Genomic DNA, 23907 nt, shown 5'->3' with positions numbered 1-23907 from the left:
ATCTGAAGTACAAAAAAAGATTTAATTGTAAAAGAACAAAAACCTGAACACATAGTATAGTAATATATCATTTATGCATTCAAAAGTGTAGTACTAAATCATACTTCAGCAGTACAAAACCAAACTGTAATTCATACCCAGCTCGATTTCAGAGGGGAGGAGGCGCCAAACGGAGCTTGGAGCAAAGTATCCAGAAATGTTTGACCGCTTAAATGTGTCAAACACTAGAAATAACCAAAAGGCTTTTAAAAGCATTACAGGTGGCAGTTAATAGGCCCAAGTTTCTCCTGGACTTTGAGGTGCTATAGTCAAGCTAAAGCACCTCAACATACTTGTTAGAAGTCTAAACATACTAAAGTTTATAAAATGTTGGTGTTGGGACAGCTGCTAAATGCACAAATCTTATGCTATGATGATCCCGGATTCCAGCCATAGTAACCGCTTTGGATATTCAAAAGGTTCAACTGCAAAGTTGAACATGGGTATTTACAAAATACAACTGCAAGTAACACTAGTGAGCTCAAAATAAACAACAAAAAACGATTGTGCAACGGACTCAAGGAGGAAGAGGTCAGGAGACATACATTAGGATTTTTCCCAGGGAATTTAATAAGCAACAATCAACCAGATTAAAACGTTTGTAAAATGTCCATCCTGTTTTTTTCCTTAAAAATGGCTCCACAAAAGAAGCAAAGAGCAACAAACAAGGGGAAAAAAATTACATGTTTTTGGAGTAAGACCTACATACGATGAGCTTCATGACTATAAGGAATTTAAAACCTTCTAAGATGTCAGAGATTTGTGTCTGCGTATTTGTGTCTGCGTGTGTGTGTGTACATGTGTGTGTTTTTAAGAAAGGTCCATAATGTGTCCAGGACAGCTTTAGAGTCAGAGGAGCGTGTACGCATCGGAGGAACGAGGCAGAGTCCGGCCTGTTCGTTACGGTCTTGATTTCGCCTTCAGTGGTTTCCTCTTTACCTGAAACACAGAAAGAAACATCGATGTAATCATCTGTGGCTGATGCTTCAAGAATACAACTTTTCCTCGACAGTAGCTCTTTAAACAAATACATTAACATACAGAAACCATTTTTGCAAATGTCTCTATTTATTTAAAATAGCCATGTTAACTGCTTGGTAGAAATATTGTATTTTTTGGGGAAAAAACCTGAATATTTTGTGCCTTCAGACATTAACTGTGACAGTCACTGTGTTTATAAACATCCTGAGCTAAACCAACTTACTACCAGCCCACTTTTGGGCTCTCCCTGCCTGCCAGAAGGAACCCCCCTCCTTGAAGACTTGGTTTCTCCCTGGTTGTACAGGTCGGACCCGTCTGCCTGGCTGTTCTGCTCTTTTGTGGGGGGGTGTCTCTCTCTCTCCTTCCTGATCTCTGGGCTGGACTCCATCTCTATCTCAGCGTTGCCCAGGAAGGGGGCGACTAACCCTACAGCTCTCCCTGTCTCCTCTCCTGACTCCCACTTTCTCAGTTTTTCATTATCTCTGCTCACAAACAGCCACCTGAAGAGAAGAAAGTTGGCATCTGAAGGATGATCTGACTTCTGTTCAATCTTACGATAGGATAATAAGCCATCAGTGAAACAGGAATTCAAACTGAACAGCACCACTGTCAAGCCTTTTAACTTTGTCTCTTTCCTCCACTCTCACCTCTGCAAGTCGATCTGTCTCTTTGTCCCTTCTTCATTCTGCTGCTGCTGTTTTGACATCTTGATGTTGATGGAGTCTGCTGAGGGGTTGGATTTGGGGTCAGCTGCTCTCTTCCTGCCTCTGCCAGCTCCTCCTGTCGGTGTCACTGGAGCCTCTTTCTCAACCACCACCACGGCGGCGGCGGCAGCAGCAGCTGTTTTAGGAGGGCGGCCGCGTCGTTTGACGGTCGATGCTTCTGTCTCTGCGTCAGGAGTCGCATTCTGACTTGCCTCGTTCTGAGAGATACAATGAGGATAGTAAAGTCAAGATAACCCTTCTTAAAAGGGACAGTTACTCAAAAAAAACAAATATATATTTTTTTCCTCATACCTGCAGTGCTATATTTATCAATCGACATTTTTGTATTAGTTGCTGAGTGTTGGAGGAATCTGTAGAGATGCGTGCCTTCTCTCGACTATAATGGAATGAAATGGCACTCTGTTTCTTAACAGAAATCTGCTCTAAAGATAATCCACAGACTGGCTGTGAGGAGTTAATTTAGGAACCATTCTCTTTTACCAACCACACTCGTCAACCGTAACACAGCACAGGAGCTCGCGTGCATTTACCCACCGATGACAGACTCCAGTGAGCTAGCTCAAATACAGCTCAGCCGAGGAGGAGAGCATTATGTTTACATCTCACACCACAAGCAGAGTATTTGAGCTTTTATTATAGATAAGGCAGGCATCTCGCCAACTCACACCAATACTATCTTTCTGGATAAAAAGCCCTTAAGTTAAGAGGAAATATGTGTTTTGTCACGTTTTAATGTTTTTTCCAAGCTTACCTTCTTCCCTTCGCTGTTCTTGATGACTGGGTTCTCGTTGTTTTCCTGCGCTGGGCTCTCTGATGACTCGGTGGCAGCATTGTTGTTACTACAAGACATGTTTGAATATTGTTATAGCCAACATTACTTTGAAGTGTGTGTGTGTGTGTGTGAATGCGTGTGTGTGCGTGTGTATGCGTGTGTACCTGTTCTTGATGGTGGAGGCGTTCAGTGGGGAGGAGATGGTGCTGGTGTTGCTGGCTGTGTCTGGGGCTGGGGCTGCGGTGGCGGTGGTGGTGGTGGTGGTCTTGTTGAAGATCCTCCTCCCCGGTACCGTCAGAGGTTTGTTCGCAGCTCCCAACACTGGAGCTACTTTAGGCTGCGTGAAGAACGGAGGAGATTAAGGGTGCCGTTAGTATACTGATAAGCATTTGATTGTTTATCATGGGCCTAAACCTTTTAACTAATTCGATCAGGCATGATGACCGAAGAGTTATACTCATACTGATAATAATATATATATATATATATATGTTTCTAAACTAAAGCAAATATTTTTCTCTTACTCAACTAAACAAGAAATTCAAAATAAATGTTTAAATGTTTAGGTTAAATTCAAGTATACACATAACAGAGATGTGGCTCAGTAAATAGGAATGTTCTTCGTTTACCTTTCCAGAGAGCAGCATTTGTCTCATCTCTGTCGACAGATACTCGATTTCATTTTTGAACTCCTGTTGAAAGAAATCACGGCAGAACACTTTGATTAGCATAAACCGGTAAACCACAGAGGTCATGGATGTGGCTTATATCTTGAAGTGTGCCCATATGTATCCACCATGCAGTGGATGCAAGTCATTTTTAAGAAGAATTTGAAATGTTTCATCTTCAAGAGGAAAGAAAAAGGTTATGTATTACATGAATTCAATCCTAGAAGCATAAATCCAAATCTATGTGTGTATTTGTGTGTGTGTTTATTGCCTTGTCCTGCACGATGAAGAAGTTGGGGGGTAGGACGGGGTCTTTCGGAGAGTCCAGGTGACATGCAGTGCTCTTGTTGGCGATGACGAAGAGAGCGACATCACACACAATATACATCTTCTGTAACCAAGACATCATGAGACACACTGTTAGGATTGTTGGTGTAATTAGGTGACTGGCCCCAAAGAGTTCTTAGTTGGGATGAAAAGTTACATTTTTCAAATCAAACCATGGTGAAATTACCGTCTGTAGGAATTATCGTTTTAAATGTTAATCATCATTGAAACCATAACAGAGCGTTGAGAAACACACAGTAAATTCTGTCAAGCATCAACAAAAGTCAGGTATGTTCTCCTTTAGCACGACACTTGGGTTTGTTTCAGGTCAATGAAAACATGGTGAACAGCACTCTGGAGAGATGTCAGCCTTCAGGACCCAGACTGAAGAGGGTTGCTCGTTTAAAAAGTGCTGAAGGAACTTTAATCTAAGATGGGTCCCTGTCTCCAGAACACACAGTAAGAAAATGTTGTTTGTACCTCATTGGCCTTTGCGTCTTCAGGACACTGTGCGTCCTTCGTCTGCTTGATGTTCTCTACCATCTTCCTTAGGAAAGCATGACTGTTGTTCTCATTCTTGGTCATCAGCACTTCCAGCATGAACCACAGGCACCTAGGCACATCAGCACAATGAACATCAATGGGTTCAGATTCACTCCTCAAAACCTGGGTCTCTTGAGCATTGGAAGTCAAGAGTATACACTTTTATGTTATTTGTAAAATAAAGATAACAAATAAAAACATTCTCAGCTGTATGATCAGATTTAGTAAATAAAATCAAAAAGAAATATGTCAACACTCACTCCTTGATATCTTTGAGCTGTTCATATTCCTGAGGTTTTGTGAAGTCTGGGTCGTGTGCCAGCAGGTGGATCATATAGGGAACGACAAACTCAGGAAGAAGGGAGACAAGTTTTTCTGTGGAAGAGAGAATAACACATTCATTTATATTAATTCGTTTTGGACTATCTGATTTTATTTTTTAAATTGCAACTTTTACAAAAAGTGCTTTGAGTGAAAAAAGACAAGAAGAAAATTGCTCTAATGATGCAAGTCAATGTACAAAATATTGGTAGTATCACTACACAGTGAAGAAATGCATGACATGGAGAAAAGATGGTGTACCGACAAATGCAAAGAAAGTGGAATGAAATACTTTTGCTCCAGGAAAAGCAGCAGACGACAGAAATCCAACATATGTGCAGCCATGAGAAGGCAGTAATTCTTCTCATAAATACATGCAGTTCACTTTGTTTTGTAAAACATCCTTAGGTGGAACAACTGACCCTGAGCGAGTGGGTTTTGTTTGATGTACTCTCGGCGGACGGAGATGTTTTTGAGGAGGCACTGTCGGGCGTGGGCGCGGCGCTCCTTCACCGGGTCCTTGGCACACAGGGCGAACACTGCCAGGTACTCCAGAGGCAGAGTCAGTTTGACCAGAGACAGGTGCAACTTCTGAGCGAAGATCTGACGCACCTGGTAGCACTCGTCCTGTACGTGAGAGAGAATAGACTTAAAATAAACAACTCAATCACATTAAAGGAGATTATCACTACTCACTAATGGTAAAGAGGGATCCAACAAACATTGACTAACATCATTTTCAATCTTCATTAATCCTACAATTTTTCAGTTGGTGATAAATATCGTAAATCTAAAGATAATTGGTTAATAAACAACAGAGAACGGAAGATGCTAAAATTCTTTCATGAAAAATCATTTTAAGGTTTAATTGGTTAATATTTGCAGACACATTTCGTTGACAAGTTGCAGCTCTAAATACGTTTTTCTTTCATTGATATAGTTCATTGTGACCTATTCTACTTATATGAAAGTAGTTTATTGTGTAAACATACAGTACATTGTGAAAAGGCATATTGCAATATATACACAGACATTTTGACTAGTTATCTACTACTTTATAATCATAGCTGCTTCTGGCAGTGAGACATTGAACACATTAGTCTTCAACTTGATCATTTACACCTCCCCTCCTACTGTCACATGTTCAAATCTGTTCTGTTATGGAAAGTAATGTTGGGACTGACGTTGATAACGAGGCCGCAGAGCTGGAACTGTTCAGGTGTGATGATGTCATGGTAACAGGGCTCCTGGGCCAACTTCATGATGGCTCCACCGGCGGACAGCCTCAGACGAGACATGTCTGACTTACTGTGAGGAGAAAGAGATGACCAAAAGTAATTAATAGGCAATATGAAATAAAAGACCTGCACAGTACAACCTGACGCTCCTTCAGCTCTTGTGTGACTGAAGCTCCGAGTTACCTGATCTTCTTCTGCTCCGTGAGGTCTCCCTCGCTGACCAGCATGGCTGACAGCAGGCGCAGGGTGGAGTTCGCCGACTTGGATTGGTTGTTTTTCATCCCTAGTAACCAACGCACTAGCAGCTTGATGGCCTGGACCTGGGGAAACAGGAAGAGCGTGAATCATTTGCAAAGTGAGGTTACTGAATCTAAATCTTAAAACGTACATGTTTTGACAACAAAACATTTGAATAAGATCTGAATAAAGATACACTGATCTTAATTATTGGTTGTTAGCTAATTGGCCGTGACATGACTTTTCTTAAGTTTGCACTTTTTAAAACAAAAAACATGTTTTATACTGTCAACATTCAATTGTTCATGAAAGAAAAGTTTCCAAAATTGTTGGTATAAGCTGTAATTGACAGCTTATACCAACAATACAATTGGTATTTCATAGAAAGGAAACTGAAATCTGTGAAACATCTGAAAAAGCAGGTTGCAATTGGTGCATCTCTAGACCACAATCTATGTTATATCTATGCATGGAGTGAAAATGCAAACTCTAATTTGACTGGTAGTGAAATGGATGCCACAGATGTCTTACCTTAGCTAGGACTTCAGGTGAAACTTCCTCGTCAGTCGTCCACAGCTTCCCATTCTTGTTTCCCACCGACTGGAGACATAAAAGACACATCACATTAGGACTCTTTTCTTAACTGGGTTCATTTTCATTTAAGTTGTCATTTATTAAACATGTGTCCAAAAATATATAAAAAGATCACGCACCCTGTCATTCATGAGCAAATCCTTGACAATGAAATTAGCCACGATTGACTTCATCGGCGAAGCAAACTGATCTGGGGCCAGCATGGAGATGTGGCCCAGAGACACGAGGGGCGTGATGAGCTGCTCTGGGACGTCTGCGTTCAGACTGCGTGACAGAGGCTGGGGGGGGGGGGAGGAAGTAACAGTGCAAGTGACAAGAAAAGATGAGTCACAGCGTGAAAAAAAAGGACATGGAAATTGTGAACAATGCCAGTTAAAAAAAAAGAAAATAGACATTGTTGTTATTTCTGATACTATGTAAATCCGGGTAAATCCGTAAGTTGTAAGTCCCCTACCTCAAAAATCTGTGCCAGCTGCACTTCCTTGTTGTTAAAGATGGCGTGAATACAGTGCACGGCCTGCTTGGCCTGGTGAGGCGTTCCCCGCTTTGCTTTCTGATGCAGGACAGGGATCAGAGTCCTGATGGACACATAACAATAAGCATTAGGAAAACTTACCACACACAGATTATTCCTCTCAAAAGGTTTCGACCAATGGCCTGGAGATTTAAAAAGCAACAGTATACACATCAATGTCTTGTAATTTACTCTTCAGAGTAAAATGCAGTGTGTTCTTACGATCTTATCTGTTGTAGCTCTGTCTCGATCTTCTGCCCTGTGTTCCTGAATATCTGAATGGCTGCCTCTGCCACTTTTTCATCCTCCATCTTCAAACACTGCAGCAGAGACTCGTAGGTTTCTGCAGAGTGGAACGCTGTGGGGTGGGTGAACGACAGCACCTTGAAGAAGTGAAACAAAGTAACAATTATTGATGTGTTGCACAATTCAACATTAAAACACTTTAGCTGTAATCCTCATGTTCAACAACCTTTTTTACTAGAAATGACATCATTTATCTCTATATGCTTGGTCCATGCTGTTTACCTTAAGGAGCTCCAGGCCAGAGCGGATAGCTGTATCCGGGGTAACGCCCTCCTCATCGTCATCAGCCGTACCCTCAATGGACTTGTTCAGCAGCTTCACCAGAGCACTAAAGTAAAACAGATTATAACTTATTACAATACATTTTTCTTAAAAACATCCAAATGCGTTCCACGTGAAAAACTGAAGTACTTTAGTGTCTTATAAAAGACATGAAAGCAAATATTTAACATGGCAGAAATCGTTGCACTCCCTAACTTAAGCACATAAAGACATTCAGTATGAGTGTTTCCTCTCTGTGTTTTTCCATAAAGCAGAAAGGGTTAAACATGTTCACTGGCTAAGGCCTGCAGGTACACCTCACCACCAATAGGTGTCTCAGTGAATGAGAAAGCCTGTAGATTGCATTACACAATGACACAGGGAGAACATGTAGCTCACTATCTCTGAGATAAGAACTGCTGCTCTGTTGTAAGAGTGCCCCTTTTTGTGTGTACTCAAAAAGAAAGTTGAATCTTTTAAAACTGGATTTAAAAAGGTTTCATCTTTTTCTACTTAAATCAGAATGTCATTTTATTGGTAATATAATTTACATTTGAACATGTTTTAATAGTTTTGGTCTTTGTGAAACTTGGAGAATAAAACCCCACTCTTGGTGCTTTGAGGATTTTGTCTGACCTGATGGCCTCAGAGTCGATGTGGACAGGGGCGATGCGCTCCAGCAGGAACTTCACCATCTCCAGGAAGGGGTTGGTGGGCTGTTTGGGGAACGTCAATTTCCGAGTGATCTCCCTCTGCACAAAGAACAAACACCATTAACAACAACATTCATGGATTTGTGATTATATATCTGCATGGACATTTTACACCAGGGCTCATATTAATAAATGCAGGCAAACCTTGATATAAAGTGTCTTTATTTCTAAGCCTGGATGTACGCTAAGATTAGTTTAATATTTCATTAATTAAAACAGCAGTGTGGGACATTTCCCAATTCCACAGTATAAATATAAATATAAATATATATATATATATATATATATATATATATATATATATATATATATATATATATATATATATATAGATATATAGATGACTGCTTCTTTTGAATTGAGATGCAATGATTCCTTCTCAGTAACTAACACAATGAAAAAATGCCACAAATGAATTGTAAGACCCTTGAAATACCTCAGAAAATAACAATTATTATAACATTACTGTTGTGTTATAATATGCCAATTATGGTTATATCATTCTCTGTTTGTGAGCTTTATTACATTTGAAAGCTGCTATAGAGAGAGAATGGGGCTGGTAGCCTGTGTGTGGGAGTGTGTGTATGATTGTTCCTCTCACCACACAGATCTCGGCCTGTTTGCAGGAGCAGGTGGGGCTGATAAGCATGTCCAGCTGCGCTCTGAGCTTCTCGTCCTCTCCCAGAACCTGGTTGAACTTCTTCATGAAGTCCTGGGCCTTTCCAGCATCTGGCAGATTCTCTGTGAACAGAAAGAGGAGTGAGGTTACAAAGTTTTAAGTGCAAACATTTTGAAAATCTGAGACTGTGGACTGAAAATGTCCTCTATATGTTTGTGCAACGTACTGGCAATATTCATCAGTTTCCCCATCTGGGCTGAGTTATTGGCCTCCGTCTACCGGGGGAAAGGGAGGGAAAAATGTCATGGATCTGCTTTTCATCAAAAGATATGAAGATGTTTTGTGGGTAAAAGTATGTCAACACACCGCTGGCAGCTTGTGGAGGTCAAGCAGCTCTTTGACGAGGCTTCTCAGCATGTTTTGACACTTCCACATCTCATTCAGGGCCCTGAGAGCAAAGGAAACATCCAGAGGGGTGAGAAACAAGAGGGAGGTGTCAAAAGAACACGATTATAAATAAACTGCCTTTGTGATATGCACATGTTGAATTTTTTTGTGTCAATAGGGCATCTTAATCATCTTGATTATTTTTTAAATGTTTAGTGAGGTCCATAAATTATCAGAAAATACAAAAAAATGTCCATCCAAGTTTCTCAAAGTAGAAGATGTCTTTACATGCATAGTTTTGTAAGTACAGAACACAGATATTATTTATTTAAATGTAAATTAAATAGAGAAGCAGGTCACCGCTATAAAACAGCATCTTCTGCTATAATAAGTTAACAATTATTTGATTAACAAAATAGTTTCTGGTTATATATTTGAACAGTGGCAATCACTGCAGCCCTAATAGCCAAGACACAACAAAAAGATGCAGGTTAGTCTCATCTGTACAATCTAAACGTGTGTTTTTGCTGAAGATGGTTAATGTTGCAGGTGTACTGACTTGACAGCGTTCGTGTCCAGGCAGGCATACAGGTAGTAAAGACACTTCATCTTCTCCTCTGTGTTAAGACTGTGAGGAACCATGTACTGAGCGAAGATCTTCTCTACTAATAACCTGCAGAAAGGAGGAGAGCTTCGGTGAGTTGTGTGAAAACAGAGAAAATGTCAAACAGAATACATTTGACATACTTATAAACTTGATCTGTAGTAATATCACTAGTTTTAACCAGTCCATTCGTCCTATTTATTATTGTCTGTTAATACAAGTCTCACAAGGTTCAAATAAATGCATTATTCTACAGACACAAGATGTATCAAGTGCTTTTGGTCAACGCAACCCCCACTTAAGTAATGTTGCCATGGCTGTAAAATGTCCAAAACAGCTGTGTTGTCCTTCTCCACATGAAACCATGTCTACATCTGTGTATAAACTAACTTGTCATCAATGCTGTTCTGATAGTAGATGTGCAGCAGTTTGTCTTTGATCCAGCTGATCTTCTGGGCACACTCTTTCCCGGCCTCGTGGTGCAGACAGTATTTCTTATAAAGCTGAGCAAGGCCCATCATGCCCTCTTTACGCACACGCCACTATAGTGGGAGGGAGAGGAGGGAGGAAACACAGGGCAGGGAGGACAGAATAAGATGAAGGTGAGGAAATTCAATCAATGAAAAAGCAGCCCAGAGTAAAGGAGATCCTGATCTGTGGTTTACTCTTAGTCATGAGCAAATTCAAACTTTATGATGCCTCCAAGGTGCTCAACTAATGAATAACAGAGCAAATCACCATACTACTATAGATGCTATAACAATCTGAAAAGGCAAGGAAAGTTTATGTATATAGCACCTTTCAACACAAGGCAATTCAAGGTGCTTTACAAAAATGAAAGACATTCAGACAAAGGCATTTAAAAACAGTCATTAAAAAGAAAAGATAATAAAAGAAACAATACATGAATAAAAAGTTACAGTGCAGTTTAAGATATGAATAGTTCAATTAAAAGCAGCGGCAAAAAGATAAGTCTTCAGCCTGGATTTAAAAGTAGTAAGAGTTGCAGCGGACCTGCAGGTTTCTGGGAGTTTGTTCCAGATACTTGGAGCATTATAACTGAACGCTGCTTTACCATGTTTAGTTCTGACTCTGGGGACAGAAAGCTGACCAGTCCCTGAAGACCTGAGGGGACTGGTCTGACGAAAAGGTAATTATAAAAGATATATCCATACATCAGAGCGATTCCTTTCCTACATGCCAACAATAAAGAAATCTTTACTCATGCACCATGTTTGTTCATATTTGTCTCACCCTCTTGTCTAATGTCCTCTCTCGTACGAAGCCCAGCAGCTGGTCATTGATTAAGTTGAGGTCTTTCTTTCCAGCGTTGATGATGGTGACTATGACATCATGACGGATGGCCTCCTCCGGGTCATGGGAACGCACCTTCAAATACTCTGATTGGATAATAAGGAGAGGGATATGTAACCACATTTTCATTCGTAGCATGATGTGAAAGAAAGAGCAGAAGTAGAGGATAGAGGAAAAGTGAAGAAGACTCAGTGAGACAGAAAACACTAACGCACCTGTCAAGTCTTTGGCCAGATCCGGGTGGTTCATCAGGCAGTGGCTGGCAAACTTTACACACTCTAGCCTGACTGGAACGTGGATGTCATTAAACCTGGAGAGAAACATCAGTCACACATAATGAGATCAACTGAACCATGCTCTATCATATTATAAAAGGCCAGTGACGGACTGAGGAAATACAAATCTAATGTCACCAGGTAGACTGCTACAGGTCATTTTTAAACTCTTTTTCAATATGTGCTGTCAGTTCAGTTATAATGGATGTCTTCACTTTCTCATTTCAGTACTGTACACACGTGCCCCACCTCAACTGCATGACAATAGTGTAGATTAGATCACAATCAGAAACCGGTGTATTGCAAAGTAGGTTAACACGTACGAGGAATGTGTCTGTGTTTTTGGTGCATACATTTGTGTGTACTATCTCATGATCTCTACAACCACCAGTCTCAAGAATCCACAGCGGGAAACTTTTAGTGTGTGTGTGTGTGCGTGCGTGTGTGCGTGTGCGTGTGCGTAACTCACCGTCCTAAGAAGCACTGCCACAACGGCCTGTTCTGTGACGCCAGCTCTGAGTCTTTGGCTCCAAACAACTTAGCCAGCAACCGTACAACAGCGAGACGCTCCTCACCATCATTACTCTACAAACGCAAAACACAGTTGCATTTTCAGGGTATTTTTTAGACTAATAATTCAATTCCTGTCCTGCTCACTCTCTTACTGCAAACACTGCGACAAACTGTCAACCATTCTATCTTAACAAAACAAAGTTTCATCAATTCTTTCTGTGACCTAAGGGGAAATTATAATTTTGTAGGGGGCGACAATGTGTGTGTGTGCGTGTGTGTGTGGTGTTAACCTTAAGTTTGAATTCCAGCTGTGGCATGACAGAGGTAAGCAGCATTGGGTCGATGGCAAAAAGTTCCTGGATGAGGTCAAAGACGTGCTCCGACAGGTCGCTGACTGATGACTTGCCCATCACTAAAACCTGATTGAAGAACTGAGAAAGGAAAAAGCACTGTGAGATAAACACCTTAAAACAATATCAGCTGTAACGTAAGCATAAAAACTAAAACACACTTTCACAAACAGAAAACAAATAAGGCTCCTCCTCACGTTTGCGATGCATGTCTCGATGGTCTGGACTGTCCTCTTCAGCAGAGTCTTAGCAAGATCGTACGCTTGCTTGTTCAGATTCTGTTCGAAGGAAAGTTAAACATGGATTAGTAAATTAAATTGTCGTAGAACATCTTACCCAAACATTCACTGATACACAGACCACCAGCTTGAGCAATATGATTTAAGCTGACAGCAACGGATTATAAAAGGCTAAAAAAAAAAACTTCATGCTCCAAAAAGACACCACTTATACCTTTGTGAATAAGTCTGCAACTAACAATCATTTTATCGTTGATCGACCAATGGTTTATTCTACTAATCATTGCAGCTCCATTTCTAACTACATAATACAAAATGATGTGTTGGTCCCACCTTGTGAGCGGGAATGAGGTTAATGAGCATGGTGTCCAGCAGCTCCTGTGTGACTCCGTCGCCCTCCATGATGATGGAGCTCATCAGGTCTATCATGTGCATCTGCACCTTCTGGTTATGGCTGTTACTGTGGAGGAAGAGTTGAAGATGTAAGAAAACTGAAACAATATTGAATCAAAAACAAAGAGCGATTACTCATTTGAACCCCCTCTACACCTGGGGTTATAATGGATTCTCATGGTAACTGGATGTATACCTTTCAGTATGCGTTCTCTAGGCAATCAAAACATGTTAAAAGGGAAATAAAAATGGAGCTTATCCATAGGTGACAGACTTAAGGGCTACTAGCTGGACTGTGCCGGAATAAAAAAAGGGTCTCATGAAAAGTGATTGTAAGGAATGCAGTTTAAACATTCTAAATGTATAAGATAGAGAGATTGTAAACAGTAGGACACGGCAGCAGATAACAAGGGGCTTACTTGATGACAGAGAAGAGTGATTTGAAAAGCTGGATGAAGATCTCGTTGCAGTCCTCCAGTTCGAAGCATATGTTGTACGACTTCACCCACGCCAGGTTCTAGAGAAAAGCATAACAGACATTTGTTATTCCAGCCCTTGAACCACAATGAACAAAATAAAAGTTACGCTCCTTGTTGTTTCTACCACTTAAGCTCCTTACCTCCAGCAGGTAGAAGTATCTGTTGAACTGAGGGCTCTTAGTGTCCTCCAGGCCCTTTAGCTGTCTGGTGATGAACAGGAAAATGTCCTGGAGACAAGACAGGAAAACATATAAATATAAACAAATATTCAAGTGTGCACATTAGTTATTTTCCCTGTCCTCTCTGATGTGAGTCACTGCCTGCAGGAGCCACAGGGGGTAATGCAAGCAGGTACAGTTGTCAAAAATAGGTACTTGGCAAACAAAGCTCAAAAAGTTTGACCTCACATTAAAGAGCAACTTGCAGGTTTTTTTTTTTTTACTAGATTTATGCTTAACCTTGCCTGAAAATTACAATTAAAAAAGTGAATGCAGGATTTGATATGTTTTACGAGACATAAGGGCAGGAATTCAGAGGGGAAAGGTAATTTTACATTGCATTTCACCATTTTTAATCATGGTGAGCTATTGTGTTTGTGCAGGTTGCACAAACTCCAGCCTGTCAGGACATCGAGTCCACAGTTTCCCTAACAGGAAAAGGACCAGAGCTAGCTTTCGTTCCTGGGTGCGTTGTGCGAGGTGCATCCACCTCCCTGCAGCACATACTCTCCACAGCTGAGGCCTATCAAACAAAACGTTTATCAGGAAACCGCATTACATCTCTCTCCCCCCCTTCGCTGCTCTCTCTCTCCCCCCTTCGCTCCTCTCTCTCTCTCTCTCCCCCCCCCCCTCTCTCTCTCTCTCCCCTCCGGTACAGCACCGTAAGACGTAGTGTGGAGTTGCATTAGGTAACGCGAGATACGGCTGATACTTGCGCATTAGTTTCTGTTATGGAGGATCAGTATCAACAGTCCTGCCAGTAACATTACTATATTATCAATACTACTTTAGTTATAGCCTGATATATGATAGCTAACTTTACAATGTTGTGATGTGACCGACGTTAGCTAACATTAACTGTAGCTAACGCCGGTCACTCACCAAGACAGCTGCCCTGTTCTCCACTGATTCTCCTCACACCACAGCTCCATTTCTCTCCGATGGCCGTTATTTCTTCTAGTCCTTGGCTGCTCCTGGTCACTTGGCCGCCTAGCAGGCTCATAATTATAAGGTTGTGGTCCGTCATATGCATACGAATATACATTTTCAACCTCTTCTGTGTCAACTAGCATTGTGATCCATGTTTATGAATACGTTAGACCGGCCGCTCTCCCTCATGTGACATCACACGCGGGTGGTCTTTTTTTATTATTATGCAGAAGTAAAAATCTCTTACAAAAACGACGCCAGATGTCACTGTAGTGCAGGGGTCTCCAACCTTTCTTCATCCGAGAGCTACTTTCAAAAAATGAAAGTGGCCAAGAGCTACTTGCATCACATCGCTTACATTTATTCACATAGCCCTCATCAGTTGAATTAAGCTATACTTTTGTACACGTGTGAAATTGCAATACCTAAAGCTTATCAAAAATCTTAACTTCACATCAAGGTCCAAGAAAACGAAGATTTCTCACATATTATTATGGCCCACATAGTAAGTACATGAAAATTCATGAAAATTCACATAAATGTCCTTAATCACCACCTTACAAGCATTTCACTCTTTTGTTAGTGAGATGAATGGCACTGCATGCAGTCCACCAGAGGTGTACGCTGGAGTGTACCCACTTAGGTTCACTCTAATAGAGTCATTTAAATGTTCATCAGTCAGTATTGTTCTGTATTTAGATTTCATGACATTCATGTCAGAAAAAGCTGCTTCACAAAAGGTATGTAGAGCCAAATAAAGCAGACATTTTCAGTGCTGCTTGGTGAATGTTCTATAGTTTTCGGGATCTACAAGGCTCCAGAAATGTTGTGAGTTTTGCTGAAACTTAAGCTGAACATTATTTTGGAGATCTCCACAGGATAGACACTGAACAGTTCAGCCATCTTTTTCTTTTTCTTCTTCGTCTTGACATTAAATTATAAACCATAATAAATCAATTGCATAGGTCTAGCCTCCCTATATCTGTGTGTGAAATTGTTCCATCCTCAAAAACAAAAAACGAATGCTTCTGCAGTCTAGCTGCAGCTTCTAGCAACGGTCTTCTGTTAAAAAAGAAAGACACTGAATGTCTTGAATGTGGCATCACACACATGACTTGAGTCTGAACACAGCAGACAGCAGGAGTATTTACAACAGCATATAAAAACAAAAATAGTGCATGTGGGTGCACACTTACATTCTCTGTCTTACTGTTACATAAATCCCATGAATGTATGAGATTAAGTTAGCTTCATCATATCTCAATCAGTGATTAAGTGAATAATAAAGTTTCTATCGGGTCACTATCAGCCTGTCACTCATTATTTTTAGGGAGGGGGCGGGGTTTGGAGGAACAGAGGAGACGGTGATCGCGGAAGCTTTCCTCCTGCCTTCACAAACTTTACACAAGTATTTATCAACTGAAAATAGCAAGAGGACATTCATACTCTGCAATCCAAGACTTGATTAAATCCACCAAAAACCTGACATGACGATAACGAGTGTTTTTCAAAAAACACAAATCCCTCCCTGTGTCTCTGAGCCGCAGCGAGCGGGTCATTCTGCTGTTGGTTCTGGACTGGTGCTGGTGGAGAAAGCAGACTGCTCCGTGTGTGTTGTCGCTGTGCTGCTGTCACGTCTGTTCCTTGATCTCTGCGTCACCGACCATTTGATATTCGTGTGACAGAAAAAAATCTAAAATAAAAAAACGTTATTGTCCAGCCGCGGCTGAAAAATCAATAAGCAACCTTACTACGCTATAATCGATAATCGAGTGGCGAGCTACTGAAAAGCTGATCGACGTGTTGGAGAGCCCTGCTGTAGTGTATATTTAAGTATATGTTTTTGAAAATCTAGTGTGTACATCATTTTCCTAAACATTTATTCACTGGGGTCTCTAACCTGCAAGTTGCTCTTTAAGCAATTTTTCATGGGATTGAGGATGAGCCAGGACGAATTGAAGACTCTTTCCCAGACATTATATATATATAATATATATATATATATATATATATATAATTACTTTTTATTTTATTTTGCACATGTTCTTGAGATTCAACCACAGCTCCTATTACCTGCACAGCTGTCATTTCAATTGGAGTTTTCAGCAAAACAGAAAAGCTTGGTGTGTTTTTATTTAGAAACAGAGGCTTGATAAAGGATAACAAACACTTGTCTAGGATCAGCTCCTAACCTTGAGTTTGTCGTGGGAGGTGTAGGGAGCCTCGGGAGCATAGATCCTGAAGATGTCAGCCAGACAGCAGGCCACCAGCAGCCTCACGTCTTTGTTGGGGTTCCTGAGGAAGAACTCTGAGGCGAGGTGGAGCGCCAGGCCGAGATACTGCGCCTTCTCCTCCTCAGAGTCTTGGTCCATGTCCATGTAGGTCTTCACCACCATCTATGAGACAGAGCGACAAGAGAGGAGGGTGAGAAAGGAACATTTTGGGGAGGCCTTATTACAATTATTTAACTTAATGTTAAAAACTGCATGGTTTGCCCTAGTGCAATTATCATTAACTGGGCATATCTGTAAAGGAGACACTCGTGGGTATCCATAGAACCCATTTTCATTTTAAGCGTTGCCTTCCCAAGAAGCATGAAGTTGTTAGTACAAATAGATTTTTGAGGATTTGCATTTCATATGATAACAGTACCTTTACTTAAGCTTTAAAAAAGCAAGCCCAATACAGCCCAAGCAATAAAATAAAATGGTCTGCACTCGTTAGTTCATCTACAGCACAAAATATCAACAGCAGCCCTTTAATGTGTGGTGAGTGTACTTGCAATGCTACTGGGGCAAATAATGGGGGCAATAACCGCAAGTTTAAGTTACTTTATAAATATATTTAGCATATTTCAGCTGATTCTGCAGTTCAGATGACACCAGCTGGGCCAAAAAGACTTTCCCCATAAGCAATATAGAAGAATTAACAGCTGCCAAATGAAAGATGCACTTTTATGAGCTTCAAAACTACCCTTAATCGATACATGTGTGTATCCATGGTTTCAACAGGGCAAACTATTATTTTATTTTGACAGTGATGTAACTGGGTCAAAATAGCAATTCAGTCAATTGGAAATCAATAAAGTTGGCTACAAATTGTAAACATAAGCATTACAAAAAGCTTCAGCAATGATCCAGATAACCCCATTACCTTCTAAGTTACAAGTACCCTGGTCTGTCAGAGCTTGTTTGCTGGAATCGGCTGTATTCAGTTGTATATGAAGAAACCAGAGCAGAGAAACACGACCATACAGCTTTTGCGCGTCCAGAACAATCAAAACTGAGATCTAAAGAGCCTAAAGCAACGTAGAGCTTTGAAGAACAAACAACCCTTAAATAATTAGCTCATTGAAATCACAATAAGTTTGAGACATTCCAACACTTTTAAAGTACATAGCTTGGTAAAAACGTTTCCCAGTGCTGCTTAGGGGGCTTGACTTCTAATTTCAACTTGTCCGTTTTGATTAGTTCAAGGCGAAACAAATAAGGCCCAAGGTTAAAATGACAGGACACAATATCCATTATTGAAATTGTTAAACATAAGCCCTTGTGTCTCAAGAGGTTATATGCACACATCAATGTCAAACATCTCAGTTTAAGATATTGATACTAGGACTACCACTTCCTCAAGCAGAGCAATGAGTGAGTGTGTGTATGAAAGAGGAGCAGAGCAGTGGCGCTCTCTATACAGCCAGGCAGTGAGCCGGGGTGGGGGATGGGCCAACCGCTCCAGCAGACTGCAGAGAGAGTGCCACACTCACTCCTACAAACACACACTCCAACCAACCGTCGGCTGCTCTCAGCTAAAACAGTCACAACCCAGCCGGTGAAAGCTCTCCACAGAGACGAGTGTGTGGGGCGGTTGAGTGTGTTTCTCTGCGCATTAAATGTATTGTTTTTTTTTTTGACAGATTTCTGTCTGTGTAAAAATATATATGTGGCATGTTTATCAAATGATTGCAAAGTCTGAGACTCCACACAGTTGTTGTGTTATCTGCATAATGATTATCTTACATTAAGCTGCAATTCAACCCTTCAATTCATGCAAGCAGCTTATATAACATCTAATAAACTGTAACACAACCATTTTTATCTTCATGGAGTCATCATGTCCTCTGTGACCCCCCTACATCAGGGCTGCAGCGAACAATTATTTTCAATATTGACCAAACAATTTCTCAGTTCACCAGTCTATTTAATTTCAGAAAAATTGTGAACATATCTTTAAATGTCAGAAATAGTAAACATGTTCACCCTAAATTGTCAAATCCCAAGTCGATGTGTTTAAATAAACAACCTTTTCTGCCAGTTTTGCATGAAAAAAGTACTAGTGGGTAGTGGACTTATAGTTGCAGCTCTTCATCTCATTCAAACAAGTCAGCCAAGATATTAAACCCTTCAGCTGTATCCAAACAGACAAAAAAAAACACACACCCAAGTCTTTCATTCACGTCTATTTAGTGAGCACTAAATAGCTGTATTCTAGCTGTATTCTACACACTGTGGCCGGATCAAACATGCAGGACACTCTCCTGGTACTTTAGTATGGATAAGAAATAGTACAATCATCCTGTTCACCTGGCAGCAATCAACACCACAGGGGAAACATTGTTACGTAACGTTTTTTTTTTTACATTTTCTGAACTAAACAATGGAAGAATTTTGTTGTAGCTTTACAGTAAATCATACAAGTCGATGGCAAGACTCCAGACAGCTGCTGGCTGTAACATCAAATATGCATACAAACGGGCGGAATTAATCTTGTCATCTTACTTTGAGCCAGAGGAAGGGTATTTACAAAGTGTTGAACTATTACTGTAGCTTGGGAACAAAAGAAGATGATTTTTCCTCTCAGGAATAAAGGTTATTTCACTAGCAAACAGTCCGTTTAAGCTTTCTGTTCCTGTACAAAGGGCTTTTCTTTGATAAACCAAAGAGTACACGACGAGTCTGTGCTGGTGAAAATATTAAACTGGGTAGGCTCAGTTAGCAATTTCCCTTTCAAATGGTAAAATCGACACTAGTGTATAGTGAAATCTGTTTTGCACCATAGCAACATATATACAAACTACAAAGCAAATATTCAACTTTCAGTTAGAAGAAACAACAATGAACATCTATTGACTGTAATAAAATACATGCACACCACAACATGTTTTCAAAAAAGTAGTTGGGCTTTCTTTTTTAGATACAAAAGGTGCTGTCATGAACTCAGGGATATATTGTAGTAAACCCTTTTGCAATACTCATGTAAACACCTTATATGCTCCTTGTGTTGCAAACTGACATGAGTAATCATTTCTATGGTGGAACTGAGTACAAATGGTAACCAACCAGGTGCAACAACTCCTCCTCTTGAACGTTCCACATGCATTTGACCAAACTACAGAATAACTTATGATATCGGCTGAATGTAGATGAAGTGACTTTAAAACTGCGAAAATAAGCTCTCTGCTTGCTTAATGCTCTGCTGGCAATACAACATGAGTCATGAATCCCTTTCATAAATTGCTAATTGGACATGCAATTAGTAATTCTTTCCAAAGCACAGCAGTATACGGCAGAGTAAATAGATCTGTGAACATGTGTCTTGCACAGGCAACAACCTGCCATTCAGCAGATGTGTCCTGCTTGTCTAAGGGATGTGTGCTTTATGGTCACAATGCTACTTTATAAACACCTCTAGGATGTCAGGAAACCAGTCTAGTAGTAAACAATCTAACGTGATTAAGAAGAGTCACAAGATCCCTGTAAACACTGAAGTACAGTTGTCAACTTTATATTGCTGAAGGTTTGAAGTGTGGGGGAGGCTGAGGGGAAGATATCAGGATGCATTGAAACAGGGTTTAGCACCCATGTTTTAATTGGCTATAATAAATATGTTTAAAACTACTGCATCAATTCTAAACTTGAAAATGAGAATTATTACCTTAATCTTAACTGGTGAACATAGTGAAGCATTAAGCAGCTAAAGCCAGAGCCAGATATTTCTCTCAGGTGTTGACTGAACCAGAAACTGATCTCAGGTTTCCCTCACCTTCCAAAGTAAAAAACAGCCAACACCATTGAAGCATTTTAATGTTCATTTTCAAGCTCCTTCCATTTGTAGTAAAGTTCAGAAGTATATATATAGGATATAGATCACATCAAACTAGATCTTACTGTGGTATCAACAACCAGGAGAGCAACCCAGAGTAGGGAGACGTATTAAAATAAAAAATAATAAAAGGTGTCGTGTTTTGTTTCACCAGTTTATAAATAGACTAACAATTTATACTGTCGAGATGTCAAGCAGATCCAAGCACTTTATTCAAAATCTAAACACTTTTCAAAACTTAACAAACACAGAGAGCTAAAAAGCTAGAAGTGAGAGCAAATTGGACTAAACTCCAAATGCCTTGTACTTGATGGCTGTGTAAATAAGCAACGATTCCAATATTTCAAATTAATAGGTCAGTAGTTTTATTACTGCTACCGGGAAGTGCCCAGAACTAAAATATCCATGAATCAAGATAAATATACGCAAGTATACATTGAATAATGTGACCTTTCTTTGAAAAGGGAATGCAAACACGAGTGAACGTTTTGTTCCCTTGCAGTAAAAATAGCTTCAGTATGCAATGTTAGCTTTTCTTAAATTGATATTTTGGGATAAGCCCATTTTTGCAGTCGAACAAAATGAAATGCTGATAAACTTGGGAGACTGTAATGCTACTGAACAACAATAATTCATGTCACCGAAGTTCAACAACCACAATCATATTCTAGAAGTGATATTGAGTGTTGTTATCAATCTGAGAGAACTAAACAACACCACAGCAGATTTGGAAAACAGCCTACCATACAAGAAAATTGTACAGTAGTATACAAAGTTAAGAGAGATTGGCATTTTGTCAGGGACTGGACACAGATAAATGGGATAAGGGCTTGCAGAAAATTTATCTTGACAGGATGAAACCACACACATACCTTTAAACGTTTGACCACCTCATCGTTGCTGATTTTGTCCGTAATATCCTTCACTCCGGGGGGGTATATGATCTTCCCGTCCCCCGCCGGTTTCTGCTGTTGCGGGAACTCCATGCTTGTTGATGTCTGGTCCACACGGTCTTCTACTGGCCTCTATGGGTCAGAAAACAAAAGTTCAGCACCACCATGCTACCGCATATACAAAAACCTTGTTTTAAGCATCATTCTCATTTGCCAAGTATGGAATTTACTCGCCGAATTAGTCAAACCGCACCTGTGTACTAAACAATATTATAATCCAGAATACTTTTCAGAGAGAAAGCCAACATTAAACCATCTGCCTGCATAGTATTAGCTCGCATGCTAAAACAACCCAGCTAAACATCAGCTCCATATTCCCAGTAAATTTCTCATCAAACACTGTATCGCTAGAGAAACAAGCTGTGCTGCTATTCCGGTAACCTTACAGCCATTTGAATCGCTAATTGTGTGGAAAGCCAGTTTGAAAATAACAAAACAGCAGCAAATGTATCTTTACTGTCATACAGGTTATCAAATTAGCCAGCTAGCCAGTTGCAGTGCAAACATCATTGGCTAGCCGCTAGCATTTTGCGGGAAGGAAGTAATAATGCTAGCAGCGAGCGGCTAATACACGTTAGCCGTGCTAGCTAACTGGTTAGCCTACTTTGCTAGCGTAGGCCGCAAACTATGGAGGTACCCATCACATCTCCAGCTACATACAATCACAGAGGAAGTAAAGTATCCTATCACCTCTGCCTCAAATAGCCATGCCCGTGTTCAGTTCGTGCGGTTTAAAACAAATGCAACTACTTTGTGAAGTTTTAAAATCAAGCTAATTTACTTGTTTCTGTCTTTTTTCAACTTCAACGCATCGCTCCGTTCTGCCGCTAGTTTACAGGCGAAGCAGGGCTGCTACCGTCGCCCTGAGCCCTCCTCTCTCACACCAACTTGCACCCACAGAGGATTTTTAACATCCTAACAAATGCAAAATCAATCTATTTTCAAATATACTCCTACGACTAAAACAGCAGCACATTTGTCAAGCGTTTCCTCGTTTGTATTTACCTCTCAAGTGGGCCGTTTTAATTCATTAGTCTGACACAGGTTGGTTTTAGTTTTCGGCACAAAGCTCTCTGTCCGCTCAGTCAGTGGTGTCTGTGAGGCTGGGTGCACAGCGCCCCCTCGGTCTCACTGCGGCACTGCAGCTCCACATATGATGGCGGGAGTCAGAAACAAACAACTCGCACACTCTAATCACTTTCTGTCTTTCACTGTATCGTTGCCAATGTGTTCACATGTGCTGACCCAACATGTCTGTCCTTCAACGTGTGGTTGGGGTTTTCTTTAAAATATGTACAATATACAATATGTACAGTATATGAAAGAAAGATACAATTATATGTATGCACATATGCAAAACAAATTACACAGCCTAATAGATGTATGATTTTGTGATGTATTTCGAAGAATTTTGACTTTACAGTATAAAAAATAAGCAAATAATTAGGATTATTCTCAAAATAAATTAAATGTATAATTACAATAAATACACATGATTGGGTTTACTTAATTAAAGAGACAATTCATTTAAAACTACGAACATTAACTCAGATAAGGCTTCATTTTTGTCTCACATTGTTATGAGCACCACCAATACTACTTTTACTTTAATTACTTTTGGCATTAACACCTTAGCAAATCACTATTACACAATTAATTGTGAGAACAATGACACCTGGTGGTGAACTGGTATGACAAATACAATTTAATCGTTGCAGTACCATCTGACATTAAAGGTGGGGTATATAATTTATTTCAGAAACACTTTTTGTTATATTCCATGGAATGCTCTTAACATCCCGATAGCAATGAATATAATAAATGCTTTGACAATAAATACATAAAACAATTTCATCTGTGGAAGCCGTAGCGCTGTAAAAAGCACGACCAATCATTTTAGCCGGCCCGGCTAAAATAACTGGATGGCCTACCTGCCTGTCAGCCTTCCATCTGTGCACAAACTTATCTCGTGCCCTCATTGGTCATGTGCGCGTTCGTGTGTGTTGGAGGACGGGCTCTGTAAGGAAGTGGCTGATTTCTTTCGGCTGTGTATTTTCAAATTCTAGCGCACTCGAGCTGGTTTCTCCAAAATTACCTACCCCACCTTTAAGTAATGTTTAGTTTGTATGACCACTTTACAATTAAATAGTTTCACATGAGTACTTATTATACTTCACATTTTTCTGAATAGTTCTGTACCAGTGGCGGTTCTAGACCAATTTGACTGTGGGGGCCAGGCTGGGGTCAGTTATTTTCTGAGGGGGGCACAATAAATGCAGGACGAAAAAGACAAAG

At 40.3% G+C, this 23907-nt stretch overlaps 1 protein-coding gene across 4 annotated transcripts; it reads right to left on the bottom strand.

Annotated features, from left to right (window-relative positions):
• Window positions 1-3: 3 nt before the first annotated feature.
• Window positions 4-22809, bottom strand: pds5a (PDS5 cohesin associated factor A). 4 transcript variants are annotated; one of them, XM_034120311.1, is made up of 33 exons: window positions 22618-22809; window positions 21532-21684; window positions 16753-16956; window positions 13553-13639; window positions 13353-13450; window positions 12874-13000; window positions 12499-12579; window positions 12242-12382; window positions 11908-12023; window positions 11379-11473; window positions 11104-11249; window positions 10240-10391; window positions 9805-9918; window positions 9225-9306; window positions 9085-9133; window positions 8841-8980; window positions 8163-8278; window positions 7488-7593; window positions 7182-7342; window positions 6900-7023; window positions 6565-6723; window positions 6383-6451; window positions 5798-5934; window positions 5561-5684; window positions 4799-5003; window positions 4316-4430; window positions 3993-4125; window positions 3457-3576; window positions 3147-3209; window positions 2682-2854; window positions 2497-2584; window positions 1668-1942; window positions 1062-1520 (listed from the first exon to the last, which is right to left on the bottom strand). In XM_034120311.1, the coding sequence occupies exons 2-33, from the start codon at window positions 21643-21645 to the stop codon at window positions 1214-1216; spliced, it is 4221 nt and encodes a 1406-aa protein (XP_033976202.1). In that variant the 5' UTR covers window positions 21646-21684; window positions 22618-22809; the 3' UTR covers window positions 1062-1213. The 4 variants fall into 4 exon arrangements, with proteins under 4 accessions (XP_033976200.1, XP_033976202.1, XP_033976199.1 ...); XM_034120309.1 differs by lacking the exons at window positions 1062-1520; window positions 22618-22809 and adding an exon at window positions 4-978 and having other exon boundaries at window positions 21532-21645; XM_034120308.1 differs by lacking the exon at window positions 1062-1520 and having other exon boundaries at window positions 1664-1942.
• Window positions 22810-23907: the final 1098 nt, after the last annotated feature.

Source organism: Trematomus bernacchii, unplaced genomic scaffold, assembly GCF_902827165.1.
Source record: "Trematomus bernacchii unplaced genomic scaffold, fTreBer1.1, whole genome shotgun sequence".
Classification (NCBI taxonomy): domain Eukaryota; kingdom Metazoa; phylum Chordata; class Actinopteri; order Perciformes; family Nototheniidae; genus Trematomus; species Trematomus bernacchii.
The sequence above is the reverse complement of the archived record's forward strand: the minus strand, read 5'-3'. Positions and strand labels throughout refer to the sequence as shown.

Coding starts and splice junctions, on each gene's coding strand:
- pds5a (XM_034120311.1), bottom strand. CDS start 21,645: ATGGAGTTCCCGCAACAGCAGAAACCGGCGGGGGACGGGAAGATCATA. Junction 4,431..4,798: donor ACAAAACCCACTCGCTCAGG/GTCAGTTGTTCC, acceptor TCTCTTCCACAG/AAAAACTTGTCTCCCTTCTT. Junction 4,126..4,315: donor CAGCTCAAAGATATCAAGGA/GTGAGTGTTGAC, acceptor TGATGTGCCTAG/GTGCCTGTGGTTCATGCTGG.